General features: G+C 57.7%; 1 protein-coding gene across 2 annotated transcripts; it reads left to right on the forward strand.

Annotated features, from left to right (window-relative positions):
• Window positions 1-26757, forward strand: ATP13A2 (ATPase cation transporting 13A2). Of its 2 annotated transcripts, none has more exons than XM_071449173.1 (29): window positions 1-58; window positions 6157-6230; window positions 7006-7173; window positions 8276-8334; window positions 9020-9128; window positions 9214-9296; window positions 10222-10299; window positions 10852-10921; window positions 11723-11857; window positions 12033-12099; window positions 14076-14207; window positions 15531-15686; window positions 15778-15888; window positions 16008-16054; window positions 16141-16329; window positions 16933-17139; window positions 17835-17951; window positions 18033-18189; window positions 18770-18890; window positions 19084-19208; window positions 19913-20073; window positions 21036-21146; window positions 21566-21645; window positions 22303-22455; window positions 22735-22831; window positions 23359-23582; window positions 24245-24396; window positions 24879-25051; window positions 25160-26757. In XM_071449173.1, the coding sequence occupies exons 1-29, from the start codon at window positions 49-51 to the stop codon at window positions 25328-25330; spliced, it is 3537 nt and encodes a 1178-aa protein (XP_071305274.1). In that variant the 5' UTR covers window positions 1-48; the 3' UTR covers window positions 25331-26757. The 2 variants fall into 2 exon arrangements, with proteins under 2 accessions (XP_071305274.1, XP_071305275.1); XM_071449174.1 differs by having other exon boundaries at window positions 9217-9296.
• Window positions 26758-27265: the final 508 nt, after the last annotated feature.

Raw genomic sequence — 27265 nt, forward strand, 5'->3', positions numbered from 1 at the left:
TTCCGGCCCCGCCCTTTCCGGCGGCGCGCGGGGCCGCGGGGCCGCACCATGAGCTCAGGTCAGGAACCGGCACCGGGACCGGGATCGGGATCCGGGAATGGGATCGGGATCGGGATCGGGAATGGGATGAGGGGTGGGGGTCAGGGACGGGGACCCCCCCGCGTGCCCGAGCCCCCCGAACCCCAAAGCGCCGCCGGGGGCTCCCGGGGCCGCTCCAGCCCAGCCCGGGGGGGCGGGACCCGCGAGGCTCCACTGCCATTTATTCCCATTTATTCCCATTTATTCCCATTTATTCCCGTTTATCCCCATTCCCAAGTATTCCCATGTGTTCCCATTTATTCCCGTTTATTCCTATTTATTCCCATGTATTTCTATTTATTCCCATTGATTTCGCTTTATTATTTTGCCTTTCTTCTAAAATTTTGCTTTTCAAATTTCCCTCATTATGCTTTATTTTTTAAATTTTGCTTTATTCTGTTACCATTTTTTTTAAATTCTGCAGTTTTATTTTGCTTTAATTCTCTTTAATATTCTGCTTTATTTGGCTTAATTTTATTTTGCTTTTTTGCTTCCTTGTTTTGCTTTCTTTTGAGGCTTGCTTTTTTACTTTCACTTTTTAATTTTACATTTGGTATCATTATTTTGATGTAGTTTTGTTTCCTAGCTTTGCTTTTCTGCTTTTTTGCTCTGCTTTATTTTGCTTTTTCCTTCGCTTTGTTTTTTCACTTCATTTTTCTTTATTATTTTATTTTGCTTTTTCATTTTAATTTTTCTCCTTTTTTAACTCAAATTTTGCTTTTTATCTTTTGCTTATTTCACTTTTAAAATTCCATTTCTCTTTTATTTCTCTTTATTTTGCTTTTTTATTTTGTTCCGTTTCTCTTTTATTTCGCTTTATTGAGCTCCACTTCCCTTTTTTGTTTTGCTTCACTTCCCTTTTTATTTGGCTTTATTTTCCGTATTTTATTTCGCTTTGTTTCCCATTTTTATCCCACTTTCTTTCCCGGCCCCTCTCCCATCCTGGCACCTCCTGGCTCCGCATCCCTCAGGAATTCCGGCCCTGGGAGCGCAGCCATGGATCCGAGGGGAAGGAATTGTGGGCAGGGCTGTGGGGTGCTCCAAACCCCAAACTCTCCAAATCCCCCAAACCCTCCAAACCCCAAACCCCTCAAACCCTAAACTGTCCAAATCCCAAACTCCCCAACCCCTCCTAACCCCCCAAAATCCTCCAAACCCCAAACCCTCCAAACCCCAAACTCACAAAACCCCCCAAATCTCCAAATCCCAAACCCCTCAAACCCCAAACTGTCCAAATCCCAAACTCCCCAACCCCTCCTACCCCCCAAAATTTCCAAACCCCAAATCATCCAAATCCTTCAAATCCCAAACTCACCAAACCCCAAATTCCCAAAACCCTCTAAACTCCAAAACCCCCAAACCTCTCAAATCCCAAACTGTCCAAATCCCAAAACCCCCAAACCCTCCAAACCCCAGACTCTCCAAACCTTCCAAAGCCTCCAAACCCCAAAACCCCCAAACCCTCCAAACTGTCCAAACTACAAACTCTCCAAACCCCAAAACCCCCAACCCCTCCTAACCCTCCAAACCCCAAATCTCCAAACCCCAAAGCCTCCAAATCCCAGACTCCAAACCCCTCAAACTCCAAACCCCTCAAACCCCAAACCATCTGAATCCTTCAAACCCCAAGCCCCCCCCAAACTCCCAAACCCCTCAAACTCTCCAAAACCCAATTCCCCCAGGCCCCAAACCCCCCAAACCCCACCCCGGATCCCCTCGGCCCTCCCAGAGCCGTTTCCCGCGGGTGGATCCCACCCAGAATTCGGGAATGTTCCCGTCCCTCTGCCTTGGGGATCGTGGAGAACGGGCTGGGGTTTGGAGTTGGAAGGAGCCATCGCCCCTGGGATCCCATCCCAGAGTGATCCCAGGGTTTTTATCATGGATGAACGACAGAACCTGGTGCAGGGTGGGAAAGGGCACCCGGGGTTCCGGATCCTTCCAGGGCTCCCTGCCGGGATTCCCGTTCCCGGGAATGCGGGAGCGGCGCTGCCGAGCGACCTTCGCTCCTTTCCTGCCCCGTTCCTGCTGGGACATTTCCTCCAGGCAGAGCAGCGGGACAGGGAAGGGCAGGGGGGACATCCCTGGGTGCTCTGGGAGTTCCATCCCTGTGGTGATCCCACTCAGATCCCCTGGGATCCCCCTCGCCCACCCCAATCCCAATCCCAATCCGCAGCTGAGCAGCACTTGGGGGTCCAAGCTCACCCTTTTCTCCCTGAGTTCCTGATTTAAGGGTTGCTGGAGGTGTTCCCCCCCAGTTCCTCACTTCCCATTGGGAATGCCAGAAGTGCAGCCCCTCTTCCTAAGGGGGGAGGAGCCCTCATTTACCCAGAACTGGGGGAAATGTGGGGTTGGGGTGTGAACCCGCTGTTTTCCTGCTCACACCGTGGTGTTCCCCAAGCCAGGATGTTCCTGGCACTTCTCTCCAGACTGGCAGCTGGGTTTGGGTGCCAGGGAGGATCCCCATGTGCCAGAAGGGTTGGAATGCTGGAATCTCACTGGCACGTGGCACAGCCCCGCTCCTCACAGAGGAGCTCTCCAAAAACCCAAACCACAACCGGTGCAGTTGAACCTGGGGCTGCTGGGAATTCCCAGGAATTTGCTCCTCAGCTGTCTCAAGGGTTTGATGCCTGAGCATGGATTTCCCAGCACTGGGAAGTCCCAATCCTGGTTTTCCACATCCCCACCTTGGATCAGACCCATCTCAGCCTTTGTTCCTCCAGCCTTGGGCTGTTTTTCCGGGAGGATGAGACCGCCTGGTCAGATGGGTTTGCTCTGGCGGCATGGGATCGATGTGTAGGATCCATGGGAAGGGCAGAGTGTCCCTCTCCAGCTGGGATTGGTGTGTGGGATCCATGGGAAGGGCCCCACATCCCTGTCCAGATTGGATCAGTTCCTGTGGGATCCATGGGAAGGGCAGCACGTCCCTGTCCAGCAGGGATTGGTGTGTGGGATCCATGGGAAGGGCAGGAGAATCACCAGGATCTCAGCCCGACCCTGCCCTCAGCTGTGGGATCTCCCATCCCGGAGCCGAAGGCTCTGGAAGATCCTCCTGGGTTCAGTCTCACCCTCCATGACCCAAACACTTCCTTACGTTGTCTCTCTTTCCCAGATTTTGGCTTATCCTGATTTTCCATGTCCCCATCTCCCTGAGTTGGCCTTGCCAACCCCATCCCATCAACCTCGGTGGTTGGAACAGGAACTTCCTTGGATGGAGCTTCCTGATACTGGGCAGCTTCCAGCCTGGATGGATGGATGGATGGATGGATGGATGGATGGATGGATGGATGGATGGATGGAGGCATGGAGGCATGGAGGCATGGATGGATGGAGGCATGGATGGATGGATGGATGCATGGATGGATGGATGGAGGCATGGATGGATGGATGGATGCATGGATGGATGGATGGACAGACAGACGGATGGTGCTGCCCAGACACCATCCAGCAGGAACCATGGGAGCAGCAGGAGGTCTCCAGGCCCCCTTGGGGTTTGTTTGCTTCCTGAAAGGGAGGGAAGGGCCAGGGCTGCCCAGGGAAGCTGATGGAAAAGTCTCCAGGAGCAGCATCCGTCTGTTTTCCATGTGCAGCTCCTCTGGGGAGGGGGCTGTGACTCGGATCCAAATCCTGGCATTCCCAGCTGATCCCCAGCCAGGCCTTGGATCCCGATCCCATCCTGGCTTCCGGCTCTGTGCTCTGGAGTCCAAGGGTTCACCCCCCTGCCAGGATGTGCAGCGGCTGTGGGAGCATCCAGAGCAGCCTCTTCCCAAATTTCCACCCGAGAGGACAGGGCGGGGCCTGGTCTCGGAGCCAGAGAGCTGCAGGGAAGGCCAGGTGGGATTTTGGCCGTGTACATCCATCATCAGCGCGGGATCTTGGCTCCCATCTTCCCCGGAGCAGCCGGGCCGGTGCATCCTGACCCCTCTCCGGGATTCCAGCCTCTCCTGGCCCTTATCCTCCTCCTAATCCCTGATTTAGCGGCAGAGAGCAGAGCTCTGTGCAGGGCTCCGGGGAAATTCCCGGGATGCGGAGGCGGAGAAGGGACATCCAGGAGCCCCCGCGCTGTGTTTGCCGACAAGGAGTGGCCTCGGTGCCGGGATTGCGGCGGCAGCGGGGCCGCTCCGCTCGGGACCTGCCCGGCCACGGCCGCGGGGGCACCGGGGATGGCGGCGCCGCCGGTCCCAGCCCGGCCGATCCCATCCCGAGCCCATCCTGACTGATCCCAGCCCGACCGATCCCACCCTTCCCGATCCCATCCTGACCCATCCCATCTCAGCCGATCCCTCCATCCCGATCCCATCCTTTCCGACCCCATCCCGACCGATCCCACCCTTCCCGATCCCACCCGGCCGATCTCTCCCATCCCGATCCCATCCTTCCCGACCCCTTCCCGGCCGATCCCACCCGTACCGGGAGCGGCTCCCGGCAGGATGAGGCGGGGTGAGTCTGTGCCGGGGCTTCTCCTCACCTGCCGAGCTTTGGGAACAGCCGGGATGGGAGCGGGAGGGGAGGAATTCAGCCGGGACGGGGCTGGAATCCCCCGGAACGGGGCTGTGCGCAGCCGCTTGGATCCTCCCAAGGATTTGTTGCTTTAGGATCAAGAAAAGCCGGGATAGTTCCGTTCAGGAGAGGGGCAGGCCGGGGTTTCCCATTGCCCAGGGGCTCTGGGAAGGGAACTGGGCTGATTTGGATTTTGGATGCTTTCCCCGCCTCCTGCAGATACCGGGAAAAGTCCTTGTGCCTGACCCCCCCCCACCCTGTCCTTTGTCCTGCCCTTGGGAAGGGCAGCACTCCCGGTGTCCCTGCAGCTGGAATTCCTGCTTTTTGCAGGATTTGAGGCTGGCACTGGGGACAGCTGACCCCTCCCTTCCTTTTCTTGGCTCCTGAGACAGCTTTTGTTTTACTGAACCGTCCCTCAGGCTCATCCCACAGTTCCCGCCCTCCAAATTTATCCCGTGGGGCAGCACCAGCTGCGGGAGCTGGAGATGGATCCCCCCCACCAAGATCACCAAAGCCAGGGAATGGTTTTAATGAATGGCTTCTCTCCCCTGCAGAGGAGCTTTGGGGTGGGCAGGGAGCAGCAGGAATCCAGCCGGGGCGGTTTTTCCAGTGTAAATCCTTGAGCTGGTCTCTGTGCCCTCCTGGAAACCCAACCCTGGCTCAGGCAGGAAATATCCACGTGTTCCATGAGTGGGAACAGCTCCCAGCTCCGTGCTTGTGCCACGTGTTGCCTCCCCACTGCTGCTCTGAGATCCCAGCCTTGGGAATGCTGTGACCATAATCCATCCTGGATTTAGGGAGTGAGCAGGCTCAGTGACTTGTGATCCATCCTGGATTTGGGGAATGAGCAGGCTCAGTGACTTGTGATCCATCCTGGATTTAGGGAATGAGCAGGCTCAGTGACTTGTGATCCATCCTGGATTTGGGGAATAAGCAGGCTCAGTGACTTGTGATCCATCCTGGATTTGGGGAATAAGCAGGCTCAGTGATTTGTGATCCATCCTGGATTTGGGGAATAAGCAGGCTCAGTGATTTGTGATCCATCCTGGATTTAGGGAATGAGCAGGATCAGTAACTTGTGATCCATCCTGGATTTAGGGAATGAGCAGGTTCAGCTTCAGGCACAGAGGGTGATGGTTGAGATCCCACCTGGGAGGATCCCAGGGATGATTCCTAATCCCAATTTCCAAGGCTGGGCTTTGGGGTGCAGCAGAGCCCGACAGGAATTGGAGCATGGTTAAAACTGGGAAATGCCAATTTTTTGGCGGCTAAGAACAAACCCAGGGAGCAAACAAGGAGCAAACAAGCTGGAAAAGTGGCAGGGAGAGCTGGCCTGGCTCCGGCCCAGCCCTGCTCCCTTCCCGTGCCCGCGGAGCTCCTGGGATAACGCCAGAAATCCCGGGGCTGCTCCGGCGTCGTCCCCGTGACCGTCACGTGCCCGGGAGGATGAGGGGGCAGCGATCCCGGCTGGATGGGCCAGGAGCCACCACCTCCTCCCGGGGCTGGCATCGCCGGGAGCACAGCCCCAGGGCTGACCAGCCCCTCTGCTGACCCTTCTCCGTGTTTCTGGTGGATTTGCAGACAGCAGCCGGCTGCTGGGGGCCCGGCGCCCGGGCTACGGGACGCTGCAGCCGGACACCGACCCGGCCCACATGGTAGGTCCGGCTGGGGGGTCTCCCACACCCATCCCGGGGCTTCCCACACCTCCAGGTGCTGCTTTTCCAGCCCCTTGGTTTTCCCTGCCTGGGGCTCGGTCACGCCAGGATTTTGGGAGTTGAGGGTTTGATGGTTGATAATCGATTTTAGCTGATTTTATGTCTGAGCAGCCGAGTGCAGGTGATTGATTCCCAGTGATTCCCAGTGATTCCTGGTGATTGATTCCTGGTGATTCCCAATGATTGATTCCCAGTGATTCCTGGTTATCCCCAGTGATTGATTCCCAGTGATTCCTGGTTATCCCCAGTGATTGATTCCCACTGATCAATTCCCAGTAATCCCCAGTGGTTGATCCCCAGTGGTTGATCCCCAGTGATCCATTCCCAGTGATTCCCCAGAGATTGATCCCCGGTGGTTGATTCCCAGTGATTCCCAGTGATTGGTCCCCAGTGGTCGATTCCCAGTGATCCCCAGTGGTCGATTCCCAGTGATTGATCCCCAGTGATTCCCAGTTATTCCTAGTGATTGATCCCCAGTGATTCCCAGTGATTGATCCGCAGTGATTGATCCGCAGTGATCCCCAGTGATCTATTCCCAGTAATCCCCAGTGGTTGATTCCCCAGTGGTTGGTCCCCAGTGATCAATCCCCAGTGATCCCCAAAGATTGATCCCCAGTGATTGATTCCCAGTGCTCGATCCCCAGTGATTCCCAGTGATCCCCAGTGACTGATCCCCAGTGATCCCCGTTGATGCCCAGCGTTCCCCTCTCCCCAGGAGGTGACGGGCTACCAGCGCCGGCCCTGGCGGGTGCTGCTGTGCCACGCGGGCTCCGTGCTGAGCGCGGGGCTGCTCCTGCTGCTCTTCCACTGGAAGCCCAGCCTGGAGGTGCAGGCCAAGTGCCAGCCCTGCGCCCTGGGCCAGGCAGACTGGGTCATCATCAGGGTGAGTCCCACGGGATCCCGGCCGGCGTTCCCAGCCTGGGAGCCTGGGAGTGAGTCTGGGGTGGGGTTCTGGGAGTCTGGATTGGATTCTCTGGGTCTGGGGTGGGGTTCTGGGAGTCTGGATTGGCTTCTGTGGGTCTGAGGTTGAATTCTGTAGGTCTGAGGTTGGATCTGCAGATCCACGGTTGATTCTGTGGATTGGGAGTTGGATTCTGTGGGTCTGGAGTTGGATTCTCTGGGTCTGGGGTTGGATTGTATGGATTGGGAGCTAGATTGTGTGGGTCTTGGGTTGGGTTCTGTGGGTCTGCATTTGGATTCTGTGGATCTGGGGTTGGATTCTGTGGATCCAGGGTTGATTCTGTGGATCTGGGGTTGGATTCTGTGGATCCAGGGTTGATTCTGTGGGTCTGGGGTTGGATTCTGTGGATCTGAGGTTAGATTTTGTGGATCCTGGGTTGATTCTGTGGATTGGGAGTTAGATTTTGTGGCTCAGGGGGTGGATTTGTGGATCTGAGATTGGATTCTGTTGGTGTGGGGTTGGATTCTGTGGATCCAGAGTTGGATTCTGTGGGTCTGGGGTTGGATTCTGTGGATCGGGAATTGGATTCCATGGGTCTGGGGTTGGATCCTCTTGGGTCTGGGATTGGATTCTGTGGATCCTGGTTTGGGCTCTGTGGATACAGGGTTGGGTTTTATGAGTCTGGGTTTGGGCTCTGTGGATTGGGAGTTGGATTCTATGGATCAGGGGGTGGATTCTGTAGATCCAGGGTTGGTCTCTGCCCCAAGTTCCCAACAAGACCCTGTAAATGTTCTCTTTACTTGTCCTCCTGCCTGTGTCTGGCATCTCCTCTCCTCAAGCACCAGATTATTCCAGGAATTTATTATCATTATAATTCCTAGAATTGTCCCATTCCAGGAATCATTATTATTCCTAAAATAACTCCACGTTTCCCCCTTCCATCCCAGCCTGCCCAGCTTGGAACTTCTCTTCATTGTCCCCAAACCTCATCCCCTACCTGGGATGGGTGGCCAGGGCCTTCCCGGGTTCTGGAAGGAGCTGGGAACACTCCGGGCATTCCCAGTCCCCCATCCCTGTGTTTCAGGACCGTTTTGGGCAGTGCTTCACCACCAAGGTGCTGACGGAGCCGCTGGGCGAGGCCAGGTGAGCCAGGCTCTGTCCCTGAGGGGTCCGGAGCCACTCCTGGTCCTGGGGAGGGTGACTGAGCCCCAGTGTCCCCGAGGGAGGGTGACTGAGCCCCAGTGTCCCTGAGGGAGGGTGACAGGCCAGGGTGAGCCCGGGTGTCCCCTGGCCCTGAGGGAGGCTGGCAGGCCATGGCTGAGCCCCGATGTCCCTGAGGGAGGGTGGCAGGCCAGGGCTAAGCCCCGATGTCCCTGAGGGAGGGTGGCTGAGCCCCGATGTCCCTGAGGGAGGCTGGCAGGCCAGGGCTAAGCCCCGATGTCCCTGAGGGAGGGTGGTTGAGCCCCAATGTCCCCCAGGGAGGGTGGGAGGCCAGGGCTAAGCCTGGGTGTCCCCAAGGGATGGCTGACGAGCCCTGGTGTCCCCAAGGGAGGGTGGCAGGCCAGGCTGAGCCTGGGTGTCCCTTGGCCCTGAGGGAGGGTGGCAGGCCAGGCTGAGCCCAGGTGTCCCCAAGGGAGGGTGGCAGGCCAGGCTGAGCCCGGGTGTCCCTGATGGAGGGTGACAGGCCAGGCTGAGCCCGGGTGTCCCTGAGGGAGGGTGAGAGGCCAGGCTGAGCCCAGGTGTCCCCAAGGGAGGGTGGCAGGCCAGGCTGAGCCCGGGTGTCCCTGAGGGAGGGTGGCAGGCCAGGCTGAGCCCAGTTCCCCCACAGCCTGGAGCAGCACCCCGGGGCCCAGCCGGAGCGCAGGAGCAGCGTGGCTGTGGCGGTGCCGGACGAGGAGGAGAGCCGTGACACCGTGCGGCTGCACGACAAGGACGAGGTGGCACCGGCACCTTCCCCACTCCCAGGCCCTCTCCCTGTCCCTGGACACCCCACTCATGGCTCGTTTTCCCATCCCTTTCCAGCAGAAGAACCTCCTGAGGTATTACCTGTTCCAGGGAATGCGCTACGTGTGGCTGGAGCGGCGGCAGGCCTTCTGCAGGGTCAGGTACTGCCAGAGCCCGGCATTCCTGCTCCCTCAGCTCCCTCAGGATCCTCCTGCGTCCTGGCATTCCTGCTCCCTCAGTTCCCTCAGGATCCTCCTGGATCCTGGCATTCCTGCTCCCTCAGTTCCCTCAGGATCCTCCTGGATCCCAGCATTCCCAGCTCCCTCCTGCCCGTGGCATCCCCAGCACTGCCTGTCCCTTGGTGCCTTTTTGGGGCTCCATAAAAACAGAGGCCAGGCCAAATCAAGGGAATAAAATCACTTTTATTGATTTTTGAAGGCCTTCAGTTGAGGCACTTTGGGCAGTCAGAAGCCCCCTTGGGGCTACTCCCAAAAATGGACCAAGGCTCACTTCACGCTTTTATAACTTTGGTCCATTTGCATATTGGGGGTTAATCCTCCAATTACAGCTTCAGCTAATGAAGCCATTCACCCCAAGTTTGCTCTCCCAGCTCCCTTTTGTTGAATCTCTGGGGGCCTGAGGCAGTGAGGTGTCCTTGACTGCCAGGCCTGGAGAGGAATTGTTGTGTCTGCCCCAAACGGGAGAACAGCAGCTGGCACTGCCTGTGGGGTTTGGAGTTACACACTAAAGAACTGCAGGGTCACAAATACCTGGAAAATACAAAAGCTCAAACCCTGAGGCATCACCCTCAGCACTCCCCGGCCTCGGGAGCCATCCCTGGTGCCCTCTGGGTGCTCCCGGACACAGGGAACCGGCCGGGGCGGTTTGGCAGGGCCGGATGCTCCCAGCTCTCGGACTGTGCCCCTTTTGTTGCCTTCCCTTGGCAGCCGTGGGCTGCAGAGAGGCCAAGGAAAAGGGCACTTTCCCTTTCCAAAGGGGTGGGTTTGTCCCGGGCCCTTGGCTGTGCTGTTTGTTCCGCCCTCCCCGCTGGGTCTGACTCTCTCCCTGTTTTTCTTTGCTGCCCAGCGTCCTGGACGAGGGCTGGAGCTGCGCAGAGCTGCACCTGTGCCAGGCCGGGCTGGACCAGCAGGAGCACGGTGCCAGGTGGGGGCTGGCAGCTTCCTGGGGCTTTTCCAGGGAACAGGAAATCCTGGAGCCTCAGACCCCAAAGTGCTGGGCGGGATGGAATTACTGGGATTGGCTTCTCTGCATAACCCAGCTCCTCCTGGGGGTCTGGGCAGCACAAGGGGCCCTTGGGCTGGAAATGCGGCTTTTCCCAAGGAAGAAATTCCTTCCTTCTTTTCCCAAGGATAAAGTACCTTCCCACTCTTTTCCCAAGGATCAAATTGTCCTTTCCCAAGGATGAAATTCCTTCCCTCTCTTTTCCCAAGGTTAAAATTCCTTCCCTTTCCCAAGGATCAAACTCCTTCCCTCTCTTTTCCCGAGGGTGAAATTCCTTCCCTCTTTTCCCAAAGATCAAACTCCTTCCCTCTTTTCCCAAGGATAGAACTCTTTCCCTCTCCTTTCCCAAGGATAAAACTCCTTCCCTTTCCTTTCCCAAGGATAAAGTTCCTTTTCTCTCCTTTCCCAAGGATAAAACTCCTTCCCTTTCCTTTCCCAAGGATAAAATTCCCTCACTGTCCTTCCCCCCCTCAGGAGGAAGATCTATGGCCCCAACCTCATCGAGGTGCCCGTCAAGTCCTACGCCAGGCTCCTGGTGGAGGAGGTGGGTTCCTGGCTGGGCTTCCCAAGCGGATTTTCCCAGGACAGATCCCTCCCCTGCTCCCTGTCCCTCTCTGGAAGTGCTTCCCAGCCCTTGGGAAGGGAGGAGAGGATTTGGGGAGAAGGCAGAGCCGTGGAGGGGACCCTTCCTGACCCTCTGGGTGCACTCAGGAGCAGCCCTCAGGGATTGTGGAGGTGATTGAGCATCCTTGGGAGCAGCATCCATAGGGAGTTCCAGGGGGATGGAGGGTTTGGGGGCTGCCAGCCCCTGGGAAGGGCTGGGTTCTCCTCTGCATCCAGGAGCCTGGAAGGCTCACAATGGGCTGGAGGAAGCCTTTCCTCCTCCAAGGAGCCTGGAGAAATTCCTGCCACCTGGAAATCCCATACTGGGCTGGGGGAAGCTCTTCCCACTTCCAGGAGCCTGGAAATCCCATAATGGGATGGAGGAAGCTCTCCCCACTTCCAGGAGCCTGGAGATTCTATTCTGGGCTGGAGGAAACTCTCCTCATTTCCACAGAACCCGGAAATCCCATACTGGGCTGGGGGAAGCTCTCCCCCATTTCCAGGACCCTGGAAATCCCATGATGGGCTGGGGAAGGTTCTCCCACCCCGAGTACCCTGGAAATCCCATGATGGGCTGGGGAAGGTTCTCCCACCCTGAGGACCCTGGAAATCCCATGATGGGCTGGGGAAGGTTCTCCCACCCCGCGGACCCTGGAAATCCCATGATGGGCTGGGGAAGGTTCTCCCACCCCAAGGAGGTCTCCCAGTGAGCTCCCAGAGCTGTTTTTTGTCCTTGTTGCAGGTGCTCAACCCCTTCTACCTGTTCCAAGTGCTCAGCATGGTGCTGTGGGTGTGTGATGCCTATTACTACTACGCCGCCTGCATCTTCCTCATCTCCACCTTCTCGCTGGGGCTGTCCCTCTACGAGACGCGCAAGGTGGGTGGGGACAGCTCCTCTGGGGCCACAGCCCCACGGAACAGCCCTGCTCCGGGTGGGGACAGCCCTCTCCCAGCTCTCCCTGTCCTCCATCCCTGCTTCCAAGCCCCCCAGGCCGTTTTTAGGGATGTTTTCCCGTGTTTTGGGTGGATTCTGACCACTGCCTCCCTCCCAGCAAAGCACCACACTGCGGAACATGGCCAGGATGTCCGTGGGGGTCCGGGTCCGGCGGCCTGGAGGAGGTGAGAGGGAGGATTTTTGGGATGGTGGTCGGGATGATGTGTCCTTGGGTTCCTGGTTCTGCACCAAAGTAGTGTTGGGATAGGTGGGAATGATGTTGGGACACACCAGAAAAATGTTATTGTACATGGGAATAACGTTATGAGACACCAGAGTAATGTTGGGATGTGTGGGAATAATGTTGGGATGGGTGGGAATAATGTTGGGATACACAGGAATAATGTTATTATACATGGGAATAATGTTATTATACATGGGAATGATGTTATGGGACACCAGAGTAGTGTTGGGATGTGTGGGAATAGTGTTGGGATACACAGGAATAATGTTATTATACATGGGAATAATGTTGGGATACATGGGAATAATGTTGTGATATATGGGAATAACCTTATGATATATGGGATTAATGTTATGAGATATGGGAATAATGCTATTATACATGGGAATAATGTTATGAAACACCAGAGTAATATTGGGATATGTGGGAATAGTATTGGGATACACAGGAACAATGTTATGATACACAGGAATAATGCTGGGATACACAGGAATAATGTTGGGATACATAGAAATAATGTTATGATATATGGGAATAATGTTATTATACATGGGAATGACGTTATTATAGATGAGAATAATGCTGGGATACACAGGAATAATCTTATGAGACACTGGAATAATTTTGGGGTCCAATTAGTGAAAGGTACCTCTGCCCAAATGAAGATGCAGATAAGACCATATTCCAAAGCCAATATGGATTTAATTTAACAGGGAATTTCAGGGAAAGAGAGAGAGAAATTGATTACAAGGATAATCCCCCCATGAATCCCTGCCCTCTCCCAGCAGCCCTTTTCCTCCTGCTCTTCCTGGTGCTGGGAATCCCTGGGGTTCCCCTGGTGGTTCCGTTTGTCACACAGCCCAAACCCTGGCTGTCCACAGGTGTTTGTGCCATTCCCAGTGCTCAGGGTGGCTGGGAATTCTGGTCTGGAGCAGCTCTCCCCAGGCCTGGCACCTCCCTGCTGGGAATTCTGGTCTGGAGCAGCTCTCCCCAGGCCTGGATCTCAATTTACCACCTCCAGGGAATTAACCCCTTCCTGTTTGCTGCCTTATGCCACGGGGATTCCTTCCCTGGTGCCTGGAAATGAGTGCCCCCGTTCCCCACACCCTGAGGGGGTTCTCCAGGTGTCAGGAGATGAATGCCCTGTTCCCCAATCCCTGAGGGAGTTCTCCAGGTGCCTGGAGACGAGTGACTCCATTCCCCAATCCCTGAGCAGGTTCTCCAGGTGTCAGGAGATGAGTGCCCCAATTCCCCAGGTCCTGAGCAGGTTCTCCAGGTGCCTGGAGATGAATGCCCTGTTCCCCAATCCCTGAGGGGGTTCTCCAGGTGCCTGGAGATGAATGCCCTGAGTGGGTTCTCCAGGTTTCTGGAGATGAGTGCCCCATTCCCCAGTCCCTGAGTGAGTTCTCCAGGTGCCTGGAGATGAATGCCCCCATTCCCCAGTCCCTGAGTGGGTTCTCCAGGTGCCTGGAGATGAATGCCCTGTTCCCCACACCCTGAGTGAGTTCTCCAGGTTTCTGGAGATGAGTGCCCCATTCCCCAATCCCTGAGCAGCTTCTCCAGGTGTCAGGAGATGAGTGCCCCATTCCCCAGGCCCTGAGCAGCTTCTCCAGGTTTCTGGAGATGAGTGCCCCGTTCCCCAGTCCCTGAGAGGGTTCTCCAGGTTTCTGGAGATGAGTGCCCCGTTCCCCAGGCCCTGAGCAGCTTCTCCAGGTTTCAGGAGATGAGTGCCCCATTCCCCAGGCCCTGAGCAGCTTCTCCAGGTTTCTGGAGATGAGTGCCCCGTTCCCCAGGCCCTGAGCAGCTTCTCCAGGTTTCAGGAGATGAGTGCCCCATTCCCCAGGCCCTGAGCAGCTTCTCCAGGTTTCTGGAGATGAGTGCCCCGTTCCCCAGGCCCTGAGCAGCATTGTTTTCCAGAGGAGCTGGTGGTCAGCTCGGCAGAGCTGGTGCCTGGGGACTGCATCCGGCTGCCGGCGGCCGGGGCGCTGCTGCCGTGCGACGCAGCGCTGCTGAGCGGGGAGTGCATGGTCAACGAGAGCCTGCTGACCGGTGAGAGCCCTCCCTGCACACCGGGTGCCTGCTGCTCAGGGGCCACATGGGGCTAGGAGGATAAAGTGGGTGTTTATTGAAGGCCTTCCATGGATACACCTTGGGCAGTTCTCGGGTTTTGGTTGATAATTGCTGCCCTGAGATGTGCAGGGTGTCTCTGTTTCAGCCCGTGCAACTGCAGAACGAGTCTGGACTCCTCACTTTTCGGTCTTGAGGTTGTTTATTAATTCTTATCTATAAAATTTTCTTTCTGCCCAGCCAAGATCTGCTCTGCAGGGCAGCCACAGGCACTCTTTGTGTTGTCCTTTTATACTACAAACTACATATAACATATTGACACTTAATTCCCAATACCCATCACCTGTGTTAGACAGTGCACTTCTACTCTAAACCAATCCCAAAGTGCCAACATCACTGCAGAAAATGGAGAACAAGAAGAAGGAGAAAGGCTGGACACACCCAGATTCCTCCATCTTGTTCCCATAACCCCCATACCAAAAATCCTAAAATCTACATTTTCACCCTGTGATCATTTTGTTATTACACTATTCAAACCTGTGTGACTTTCATGTCCTCATACAAAGTTGGCAACTTGCTCCAAGGGTCAAAATCAAATCCCCAGGTGCTCTGGGCTGTGTGCCAGGGTCTCTGAGCCCCCTGACGGGGTCCTGGGCAGCTCTGGACACCCAGAGGGATGCACTGAGTTCTGACAGGCAGTCAGAAACCTCTGAGGCTACAGCCAGAATGGACAATGGTCACAAGTTTTTCAGACAATTATAAATTTTTAACCCCATTTGCATATCAGGGGTTCATGCTCCAATTACAGCTTCAGGTGATGAAGTCATTTACCCCCAGTTTGCTGCCCCCCAGCTCATTTTGTTTATACTTTTTGGGGCCTGAAGCTGGAGGGGGTCCCAGCAGTGTCCCCGTCCCAGCAGTGTCCCCGTCCCAGCAGTGTCCCTGTCCCCAGCAGTGTCCCAGCAGTGTCCCCGCCCCAGCAGTGTCCCCGTCCCAGCAGTGTCCCTGTCCCCAGCAGTGTCCCAGCAGTGTCCCTGTCCCCAGCAGTCTCCCCAGCAGTGTCCCTGTCCCAGCAGTGTCCCAGCAGTGTCCCTGTCCCCAGCAGTCTCCCCAGCAGTGTCCCTGTCCCAGCAGTGTCCCAGCAGTGTCCCTGTCCCCAGCAGTCTCCCCAGCAGTGTCCCCGTCCCAGCAGTGTCCCCGTCCCAGCAGTGTCCCCGTCCCAGCAGTGTCCCTGTCCCACCAGTGTCCCTGGCTGGCCCCTGACCCCCCTGGGGTGACAGTCCCCCCCTGGAATGTTCTGGGCAGGGGAGAGCGTGCCGGTGATGAAGACGCCGCTGCCGGCGGGCGGAGCCGCGTACTGCCCCGAGGAGCACCGGCGGCACACGCTGTTCTGCGGGACACAGATCATCCAGGCCAAGGCCTACGTGGGCGGGGAGGTGCTGGCCGTGGTCACCCGCACAGGTGAGGGCATGGGGGATAATCCAGGATGAATCCCAGGTTAAATCCGTGCCCTTGGGAGCGGTGCCATGGTGACCTCCTGCCTGTCCCGCAGGGTTCTGCACAGCCAAGGGGGACCTCATCAGCTCCATCCTCTACCCCAAACCCGTGAGCTTCAAGTTCTACAAGGATGCTGTGAAGTTTGTTCTGTTCCTCGCCATCCTGGGTAGGTCTGGGTGTGGAGGCGCATCCTGGAGCAGCCAGATTCCTTGGAATGGATGGAATTCCATTCCAGCTCCCCGCTGTGCCCTGCTTTGTCACCGAGCCCCTTCTCCCCCTGCACAGCTCTCATCGGCACCTTGTACAGCATCCTCATCCTGATCAGGAACCAGGTAGGGCTGGTGGAGCGAGCGGGAGAGCGTGCAGGGATCCATCAGGGGAGGGATGCCCAGCCCTGTTCCTCCTCCTCCCCTCCCAGGTCCCGGTGGGCCAAATCATCATCCGTGCCCTGGACCTGGTCACCGTCATCGTGCCGCCAGCGCTGCCGGCCGCCATGACCGTGGGCACCATCTATGCCCAGAACCGGCTGAAAAAACAGGGAATCTTCTGCATCAGCCCCCCGCGGATCAACCTGTGCGGGAAGATCCGCCTGGTGTGCTTCGACAAGGTGAGGAGTGTCATAAAGCCTCGGTCTTGATCTTATTATCAAGCGGTGCAAGGATGGTCCTGGAGCCCAGTCCCTCTGGGAGACAGAGTGCCCGAATGCCCAGTTAGCTCGGGGCCGTGCCGCAGGCTGCCCTTTAGCAGGCTTGGTGATTGTCAGCTCTTTAGTGATTATCAGCTCTCTTAGATCTCAGCTCTTTGCTGGCTTGCTAGGGTGCCCTTGGCTGAGGCTGCAGCAGACGCGAGAGAGGAGAAGAAGTCCTGGTGTTCCACAGCGATGGTTTATTGGGGAGACTGTGAAGGGTCCAGCGACAGCTCTTCTTCTGTCGAATGGGATAAAACAGCCCCTTTTTATAGGGTGTAGGGGGATCCAAACTTGTCCAATAGTAAGGGTTAGGTGTAGTGGCCTATGAGGTTACAAAGATAAGGCTAAGGGGCGGGGGGTCAGAAACAGGAGCGTATTTTGCTGTCTTATCGTGACTCAGCAGTTCCTACTGCTAAGTCTCAATCCTCCATGGAGCTTTCCCAAGCTCTGTGGGGTCTGCTACAGAGAAGGTGGGCAGGGTGGGTGCCAGGGCTGCCCAGACCCACCGTGCTGTGCCCGCAGACCGGGACGCTGACCCAGGAGGGGCTGGACGTGTGGGGCGTGGTGCCCCTGGAGCAGCAGCGCTTCCTGCCCATCGTGCACGAGCCCCGCTGCCTGCCCGCCGGCGCCCTGCTCTACGCCCTGGCCACCTGCCACGCCGTGTCACCGCTGCGGGGACAGCTCGTCGGGGACCCCGTGGACATCAAAATGCTGGAATCCACCGGCTGGGTGAGGCGGGTGTCACCGGCTGGGGGCTGTGAGCAAATCACGAACGGGACGGGGCTGCTGTGGAACTGCCTTGAGCTGTTTTATTTTCCAGCATCAGTCTCATTCCATGGTTATGACAATGGGAAGGTGCCAGCAGCTCACATCCCAGGCAGCAGACCAAGAACTTAATGTTACAACTCACTTTATAAGTTTTTTGACCAATCACACAAAGCAAAAGCATATTGACAGTAGTTCTATCCAATCACTATAAGCACATGTACCTGTGGTTAAAACAATGCTTGCTTATTTCAAATACAATACCTACTTGTAAGCTTTAAAACACAACGCACAGAGCTCCATTATTAAGCTTCAACCTTCCTAATATCTTGCTAGATAAACTTTTCTGTAGTTTAGAGAGTTATTCTAGACAAGTGTTCTGACAAAGCATTAATACACAGATCATTGTTCTATTTGTCCTTGCTTTTCTGCAGTTTAAATCATTTTTCTGCTGACCTATCTCATGGCTGCTGCTTAGCTCTAATCACAGTTCCACTGCCTCTAAAGCCTGCCTTTTGCAGCTTTCCCAAAACCCTCTAATTTTGTAGATTCCCACAATGGGGGCTGCAGGGCTGGAGAGGGAGGCGTTGGGAATCTCAACAGTTCTGGACCCTCTGTGGGTGGATGAGCTCATCAGGGTTTTGCCCTCTCGATTTCAGCGCCTGGAGATGATGGAGGAGGAGGAGGAAGGGGAGCTCCCGGCGTTCCAGCAGTTTGAGATGAAGGTCTTGGCCGTGGTGAAACCTCCGCCAGAGGAGGAGCAACCTCTGGACAGGGTAACCCCATGGAACAGCTCCCCACCCTCCTGCCTCCTGGAGGGGTTCCTGCCCGGCCCTGATCCCACCCACTCTCCACAGAGGCACCAGGCCCCCCTGGGGATCCTGCGGCGTTTCCCGTTCTCCTCCTCCCTCCAGAGGATGAGCGTCCTGGTCAAGCTGCCCGGGGAGGCCTCGGCCCACGCCTACGTCAAGGGCGCCCCGGAGATGGTGGCCAGTCTGTGCAGGAAGGAAACTGGTTGGTACTGGGAGGTGGGCTCACCCCCAGTCCTGCTGGCTGCATCCCTGAGGCTCATCCCCCAGGGAATTATCCTCAGGAACGCTGTGGGGCAGCTCCCAAAGGCTTTGGGGTGGCTCCAGCCACAGGAGGGAACGGAAACAGGAGCCAGAAGATTGGGAATGGGGTTGGGGGCTTCCTCCAGCCCATGCAGGGATCTCCAGGCTCCTTGGGGTGGGGAGAGCTTCCCCCAGCCCAGTATGGCATCTCCAGATTCTATGGGGTTGGGGGCTTCCCTCAGTCCAGTATGGAATCTCCAGGCTCCTTGGGGAGGGGAGAGTTTTCTCCAGCTCAGTATGGGATCTCCAGGCTCCTTGGGGTGGGGAGAGCTTCCCCCAGCCCACTATGGGATCTCCAGACTCTATGGGGTGGGGAGAGCTTCCCCCAGCCCACTATGGGATCTCCAGACTCTATGGGGTGGGGAGAGCTTCCCCCAGCCCAGTATGGGATCTCCAGGCTCTATGGGGTGGGGAGATCTTCCCCCAGCCCAGGATGGGATCTCCAGGCTCCCTCAGGAGCTGTTCTGGCCTCGCTTTTCCAGTGCCCCCGGATTTCTCCCAGATGCTCCGGCACTACACCACCGACGGGTTCCGGGTCCTGGCTCTGGCCTGCAAAGCCCTTGGCACGGTGGCCACCTTTGAGGAGGCCCTGCAGCTCCCCAGGTCGGTGCCAGCTCTCCCTCTCTCCATCTCCTCACTCTCTCCTGGCATTTCCTGGGATGCCCTGCAAGGAATTCATCCCTAATCCATATGAAGGGAATTCCTGGCTGGTTCCTAGATGGATTTTAGCTGCTCACACCCCTTGATCCTCTGTGCTGGTTTTGGAGGTGATGAAAGGCTCCTTGTCTCCCACCAGGGACTCTGTGGAGAGTGGCCTGAACTTCTTGGGGTTCCTGGTCATGAAGAATGTCCTGAAGCCGGAGTCTGCCCCGGTGATCCAGCTGCTGAGGAGCGCCAACATCCGCCCCGTCATGGTGACAGGTGGCCCTGGAGGGAGCAGCACACGGGGCTCGGGGAGGGATGGCACACAGACAGTCCTGGGCAGTGTGCAGGGGGAAAGGGCTTTCCCACCAGGAACCCCACCCCAGGAATTCCACCCCAGGGATCCCACCAGGAACCCCACCCCAGGAATTCCACCCCAGGAACCCCACCAGGAATTCCACCCCAGGGATCCCACCAGGAACCCCACCAGGGATCCCACCAGGAACCCCACCAGGAATTCCACCCCAGGAACCCCACCAGGAACCCCAGCATGACCCCCAGCAGGAATCTGTGCCTGGAGCAGCTGTGGGGGCACCACGAGCACTCCTGGCTCCTGGCTCTGTGCATCCCTGCCCTCGGGATGCACGATCCACTGCAAGGCTCAGGGCGTGGACGTGTTTTGGGTGGAAAAACTCATTGTTCTGCTGTACATCCCCTAAATATTTCTGTGTTTGAAATCCCACATTCCATGCCTAATGCAGGGGGTGTAGGGTCACCTCTGGGTATTTTCCAGGCAGGAGAACAGGGGTTGAACCCACATTTTTTGGGGCAGGGCAGGCGGGAGGTTTTGCAGGAAAGAAGAGGGAAGCGAAGCCACCACATGGCTGCGGTGGCTGGGAGAGGGGACACGGCAGCTTGGAGCTGCTCCTCTTGGCCTGGACCTCCCAAAACCTCCTTGCTGATGGCCCACGTGTCCCTGGCAGGGGACAACATGCTGACAGCCATGAACGTGGCGCGGGGGTGCCGCATGGTGGAGCCCAGGGAGGGCGTGATCTTCGTCACGGCCTCGCCGCCCGGCCACGACAAACCCGCCGCCCTCAAGTTCGTCCTGGCCGAGCATTCCCAAGGAGAGGAGCAGCCCGAGGTGAGAGCCCAGGACACCTTTTGGGAGCTCAAACTGCCCAGGCACCCTGCAGGGCTCGGTTTTTTGTGGAATCACAGAATTTCAGTGTGGTTTGGGTTGGAGGCACCTTAGAGCTCATCCCATCCCACAGGGAGGGACAATTTCCATCATCCCAGGGTGCTCCAAGCCCTGTCCAGCCTGGCCTTGGACACTTCCAGGGATCCAGGGGCAGCCACAGTTGCTCTGGGCACCCTTAGCCAGGGCCTCCCCACCCTCACAGGGAGGAATTTCTTCCCAATATCTAAGAAATGGAGTCCCTCAAATCCGGCTTTCTCCGCAATCCTGGCATCCCAGAATGGGTTGGGTTGGAAAGGACCTCAAAGCTTGTCCCATTTCATGGGCAGGGACACCTTCCACTATCCCAGGGTGCTCCAGCCTGGCCCTGAGCCCTCCCAGGGATGGGAAGGGGTTTTCCATCATCGTTATCCTTGGAGGCAATTAAGGCGGTGATCCTGCTCCTCATAAACCCATCCTTCAGGAGATGTTCAGTTGCTCCTGCCTTTCCCTGGAGCACACCCAGGGATCCAGGCTGGAATGGCAGCTCCAAACAACCTCCCCATGGGTGCTGCCAGATCCTGCTCCCAGCTGGGCGTGGAGGGCTGGGCTGCCCCCCAAACAGCCCCATTGGTGTGCCTGGAATTGGGATTACAGGGAGCCTTTCCCACTGCTCCAGGTCTGGCATGGAGATCTCAGTCAGCCCAGCCCTGCACCCCAAACAGCCCCACTGGGAATTGGGATTTTGGGAGCCATTCCCACTGCTCCAAGCTGGGTGTGGAAGGGCTGGTTCAGCCCAGCCCTGCACCCTAAACAGCCCCACTGGGAATTGGGATTTTGGGAGCCATTCCCTGCTGTTCCAGGCGGTCCTGGCTTGGCCCGGGGGCCCTGCAGGGACTGGGGCTGGAGCTGGAGCTGTTTCCTGGCAGGGCCTGCAGCAGCGGGACGGCTCCTCCCTCCCACCCCGGCACTGCCACTTCGCCCTCAACGGGAAATCCTTCCAGGTGGTCTGCGAGCACTTCTCCGAGCTGCTGCCCAGGGTGAGTCAGGCAGGGAGCCCCCAGGGGCCTTGGGGAACCCTCCAGTGCCTTGGGGAACCCTCCAGTGCCTCTGGGAACCTTCCAGTGCCTCTGGGAACCTTCCAGTGCCTCTGGGAACCCTCCAGTGGGCTGGGAACCTTCCAGTGCCACTGGAAACCTTCCAACTTTTGACCTCTTTGGGATTTCCCACAGTGGCCCCACAGCTCCAAACCAGAGTTTCCTGTGATTCCTAGGGACATTCCCAGTGCCCAGCTGGACATTCCCAATTCCCTGCCCAGTTGAACATCCCCAATTCCCTGCTGGACATTCCCATGCTCTACTGGACATTCCCAGTTCCCTGTTGGACATTCCCAGTTCCCTGTTGGACATTCCCAGTTCCCTGTCCCCTGGGAATACTGATGGATCCTCCCTGTTGGCAGATCCTGCTCCGGGCCACCGTGTTTGCCCGCATGCTGCCCGAGCAGAAGACCCAGCTGGTGTGCAGCCTGCAGGAGCTCAAGTAAGGCCCAGGGGCTGGATCCCAGGGGATGGATCCTGGAATTTGGGGTGGGCAGTGTTTGGAGACACCTCAAACATCACCTGGTGGCACCCATGCCGTGGGCAGGGACACTTCACCAGGTCCAGCCTGGAACGGGGCATCCACAGCTTCTCTGGGCTGAGCCAGGGATTTTCCCCATTCCCTGAGGAATGTGGGGTCCCTTCCCCATTCCCTGATGAATTTGGGGTCCCTTCCCCATTCCCTGAGGAATGTGGGATCCCTTTCCTGTGTTCCCTGAGAAATGAGGGCTCCCTTTCCCACTCCCTGAGGAATGTGGAGTCCCTTTCCCTGTATTCCCTGAGGAACATGGGGCCCCTTTGCTACATTCCCTGAGGAATGTGGAGTCCCTTACCTGTGTTTCCCTGAGGAATGTGGAGGTCCTTTCCTGCATTCCCTGGGGAACCTGGGCTCCCTTCCCCATTCCCTGACGAATGTGAGCTCCCTTTGCTGTATTCCCTGAGGAATGTGGGATCCCTTTCCTTATTCCCTGAGGAATGTGGAGTCCCTTACCTGTGTTTCCCTGAGAAATGTGGGGTTCCTTTCCTGTATTCCCTGAGGAATGAGGGCTCCCTTTCCCCATTCCCTGAGGAATTTGGGCTCCCTTTCCCTTTCCCGCAGTTACTGTGTGGGGATGTGCGGGGACGGTGCCAATGACTGCGGGGCGCTGCGGGCGGCCGACGTCGGCATCTCCCTGTCCGAGGCCGAGGCGTCGGTGGCCTCGCCCTTCACCTCCCGCGTGGCCACCATCGAGTGCGTGCCCAGGGTCATCCGGTGAGCAGGAGAATCCCGGGAATGCGGGGGAATCCTGGGAGTGCCACCGGTCCCAGAGAGGGCTGGTCCCGGAGAGGGTTGGCCCTGGCCGGTGGTTAGACTGGGAGGGACCTGGGAGGGGACTGGGACAAAATGGGAGGGATTGGGGGGAACTGGGGGGGCTGGGAGGGGATTTGGGGTTACTGGTTTTTACTGGTGCGGGGCTTTTCATTACTGGTTTGGGGTGCCCATTGCTGACCATTGGGTGCCCGTTTGGTGACGCCGTTTTCCCCCCACCAGGGAGGGCCGGTGCTCCTTGGTCACCTCCTTCGGGGTCTTCAAGTACATGGCCCTGTACAGCCTGGTCCAGTTCGTGTCCGTGCTCCTGCTCTACACCGTGAGTCCCACCCCGAATCCCTGCTTTTCTCAGAATTCCTGGGGCACCGATGCCTTTTGGGGCTGCCTAAAAACAGAGCCAGAGAAAATTAATGGAATAAAAAGCAGGTGTATTTATTGAAGGGCCCTCAGGTACATTTTGGGCAGACAAACCCCCCCAGGGGCCACACCCAAAAATGGACCACGGCTCATGGGTTTTCACACTTTTATAACTTTGGTCCATTTGCATATTGGGGGTTAATTCTCCAATTACAGCTTCAGGTAATGAAGTCATTTACCCCCAGTTTGCTCTGCCCAGCTCCTTTTTGTGTAATCTCTGGGGACCTGAGGCAGTGAGGTGTCCTTGAGGAATTGGAGAGGAATTGTTGTGTCTGCCCCAAATGGGAGAACAGCAGCTGGCACTGCATGTGGGGTTTGGAGTTGTACACTAAAGAACTGCAGGGTCACAAATACATGGAAAATATAAAAACTAAAACCCTGAGGCATCAGCTCCACTGGGTCTGAGCCTGTCCCTTCCCTCCTCCCCAGATCAACACCAACCTGAGTGATTTCCAGTTCCTGTTCTTCGACCTGGTGATCACCACCACGGTGGCTGTGCTGATGGGGCGCACGGGGCCGGCGCCGGCGCTGGGCGTGCGGCGGCCGCAGGGAGCCCTGATCAGCGGGCTGGTGCTGGGCAGCCTCCTGCTGCAGACAGCCCTGCTCATCACCGTGCAGGTCCTCAGCTACTTCATCACCGTCTCACAGAGCTGGTGAGGGCCCCAGATCCGGGAATTGTGGGATTCAGGGTTGGAAAAGGTCATTGAGTTCAACTGCCAGCCCCTGTTTGCCACTAAACCCCAAGTGCCAGGTCCATGGGGTTTTTGGACACTTCCAGGGGTGGTGATTCCATCCTCCCCTGGACAGGCCATTCCAGTGCTTTGCAGCCCTTCCCATGAGGAAATCTTTCCCAATATCCCACCTGAACCTGCCCTGGTTTCCTGAGGGTTTGGTGATGGGGACAGCACTGAGGTTGTGGCAGAGCCCAGGGTGTGTCCTGGGATTTGGGATCTGGCAGCAGACAGGGAACCATGGAATACCCTCAGCTGAAAGGGATCATTTGGTCAAACCCCTGGCCCTGCCCAGACACCCCAACAATCCCAGCCTGTCCTGGAGCTCTGGCAACCCCAGGGCTGGGACCATTCCCTGGGGAGCCTGGGCAGTGCCCAGCACCCCCTGGGGAAGAGCCTTTCCTGATCTCCAACCCAAACCCCCCTGGCCCAGCTCCCATTCCCAAGGGATCTACTCCCAGGTCCCAGAATAGAGGTTGGAGCTGCCCCTGCTCTTCCCGAAGTTGTAACTGATGGAGAATGAGGGGTGGTGCCCAGCCCCCCTTGGCCTCTCTGCTGACCCTGTCCCCTGTCCCCTGGCCCAGGTATGTGCCCCTGAACAGCACGGTGACAGCGCCCCAGAACCTGCCCAACTACGAGAACACCGTCCTGTTCTGTGTCACCGGCTTCCAGTACCTCATCCTGGCCGTGGCCATGTCCAAGGGCTACCCCTTCCGGGAGCCACTCTACACCAACGGTGAGGACACGGGGACACCCACAGGGACACCCACAGGGCACCCATGGGGATACCCACGGGGACACCCACAGGGCACCCACGGGGACACCCACGGGGACACCCATGGGAACACTCACAGGGCACCCACAGGGACACCCCCCACAGGGCACCCACAGGGACACCCACGGGGATACCCATGGGGCACCCACGGGGACACCCAGGGGGACACACAGGGCACCCACGGGGACACCCATGGGGACACACAGGGACACCCAAGGGGATACCCACGGGGACACCCACAGGGCACCCACGGGGACACCCCCCACAGGGCACCCACAGGGCACCTATGGGGACACCCAGGGCACCCATGGGGACACCCACAGGGACACCCACGAGAACACCCATGGAGACACCCACAGGGCACACACAGGGACACCCATAGGGACACCAAGACCACCAGCCCTCCCTCCCCTGCCCCTCACCCTGTCCCCTCTCGCCCCCAGTGCTCTTCCTGCTCGTCCTCATCCTGCTCTTTGGCCTGATGATCTGGCTGACCCTGTACCCGCTGGGCTTCCCCAAATCCCTGCTGAAGCTCCAGCACATCGAGGATTTCAATTTCAAGCTGCTCCTCTTGGGCATCGCCGCCCTCAACTTCTTTGCTGCCTTCGTGCTGGAGGTGGGTCAGGGGGAGCTTTGGGACAGGGCATCCCCTGGAGCTTCCCCTGGTGGGCACGGGGCTCTCCTGTCCTCCCCCAACCCCGTTTCCCTCCTGCTCTGGCCCCAGACCGCCCTGGATCACGGCTTGCTCGGCTGCTTCCGACGGCTGCGCCGGAAAAAAGCCTCCAAGAAGCTTTTCAAGAGGCTGGAGAAGGAGCTGAGCCAGCAGCAGCCGGCCTGGCCACCCCTGGACCAGCCCCTGTTTGCCACACCCAGGATGTCCCTGGCCATGAGATAGCAGTGCCAGCTGTGCCTCTGCCCCAGCCCTCGGACACTTCCTTAATTTATTTATCCCGGAAAAAGCAGGGATGCAGCGGGCGGGATCCCTCAGCATCGCAGATGGGAATCCCACAGTGATCTCATGGGCACGGTGATCCCATGGCCATGCTGATCCCATGGCCACCCTGAGCCCACAGCCACACCTGAGCCCACAGCCATGGTGATCCCAGGGCCACACTGAGCCCACAGCTACCCTGATCCCACAGCCATGGTGACCCTGTGGCCACCCTGATCCCACAGCCATGGTGATCCCATGGCCACGCTGATCCCATGGCCACCCTGATCCCACAGCCATGGTGACCCTGTGGCCACCCTGATCCCACAGCCATGGTGATCCCATGGCCACCCTGATCCCACAGCCACCCTGATCCCATGGCCACACTGAATCCCTGGCCACACTTATCCTGTGGCCACACTGATCCCATGGCCAGACTGATCCCACAGCCATGCTGATCCCATGGCCATGCTGATCCTGTGGCCACACTGATCCCTGGCCACCCTGATCCCACAGCCATGGTGATCCCATGGCCACATTGAGCCCACAGCCCCACTGCTCCCACAGCCATGCTGATCCCATGGCCACACTGAATCCCTGGCCACATTTATCCTATGGCCATGCTGATCCCACAGCCATGCTGATCCTGTGGCCACACTGATCCCATGGCCATGCTGATCCCACAGCCCCACTGATCCCATGGCCATGCCAATCCCATGGCCACACTGAATCCCTGGCCACACTGAGCCCACAGCCACGCTGATCCCATGGCCACACTGAGCCCACAGCCATGCTGATCCCATGGCCACACTGACTCCCTGGCCACATTTATCCTATGGCCATGCTGATCCTGTGGCCACACTGATCCCATGGCCATGCTGATCCCATGGCCACACTGATCCCATGGCCGCAGCCCAGAGGAGCAGGAGGTGGAGGAGGAACGGGCAAGAAGTTCCAGAGGAGGAGGAAGAGGAGGAGGAAGATCCAGCATGGCTCTTCCTGCAGGACTCCCCCCACTCCCATGCTGGCCACTGGGGCCAGTTGGGCCTCTCTTGGCCTGCCCAGGCCACCAGGAAGGGGGTCCCTGATGCCCCAGCACCCCCAGCTGTGTCACTGTGAAGCCCCAGTCCCCTCTAGATGTGTAGGGAGTTTACAGTCCCCGTTCCCAGCTTGCCGAGGCTGCTGCTCCATCCCCAGCACCTGGGCCCCTTCTCCGCTCGGAATGCTCGGGCAGAGCACCTCTGCTTGGGGATGGGACCTCTGTAGCATTACAGACCCCACAAATTCTCTATTTTTTAACTCTTCCCCGTCGGGAAGGCGACGGCGCCGCTCACGGGCTCCGGACGGGGCTGTCACGGGTCTTGTCCAATAAATTAACACTTATTTTCTTGGCTGTTTGTCCGTGCTGCCTGCTGGGGGTGGGTTTGGGGTGGCACGGGTGAGTATCCCTTGGATGGACACTCAGGATGGATACTCAGTGGAGCAGGAGGAGGTTTCGGGGTCACCTCGTTCCCAGGCAGGCTGGGAAACACTCGGCTCGATGCTCGAAAGCAGGGCCTGGAGCCAGGGATGACACCGCTGGGATTCCTGCAGCCCAAACTGGCCTGGACAACCTCTCTCCAGCTGGAATTTCCTAGAAAATAACAATAATCGCTGGAAAAGCCCAGGTGTCCTGGCTGAGACTCCGGAACCTCGCTCCATCCACCGAGGAAAAGCCGGGAGGCAGAGACGCCGCATCCCACGGGGAAGGAGCAGCTCCCCGAGGGTCTGTGCTGCTCCAGCCCCTCCCGGGCTTTTCCAGCTGCCTCCCAGCATCCCGGGCTGCTTCCTGCAGGGATTCGCTTCCACGGAAAGTCTGAACCCCCTCCGAGCGCCGGCGGCGCCTCCCTGCCCTGGGGA

This window comes from Agelaius tricolor, unplaced genomic scaffold (assembly GCF_023055355.1).
Source record: "Agelaius tricolor isolate 1412-34295 unplaced genomic scaffold, bAgeTri1.0.p SCAF_28, whole genome shotgun sequence".
NCBI lineage: Eukaryota > Metazoa > Chordata > Aves > Passeriformes > Icteridae > Agelaius > Agelaius tricolor.

What these genes read in the sequence shown, in the direction of transcription:
- ATP13A2 (XM_071449173.1), top strand. An exon ending in CAGACTGGGTCATCATCAGG is followed by an intron (nt 7,174 to 8,275) that starts GTGAGTCCCACG and finishes CCTGTGTTTCAG; the next exon opens with GACCGTTTTGGGCAGTGCTT. An exon ending in GCCTGGTGTGCTTCGACAAG is followed by an intron (nt 16,330 to 16,932) that starts GTGAGGAGTGTC and finishes CTGTGCCCGCAG; the next exon opens with ACCGGGACGCTGACCCAGGA.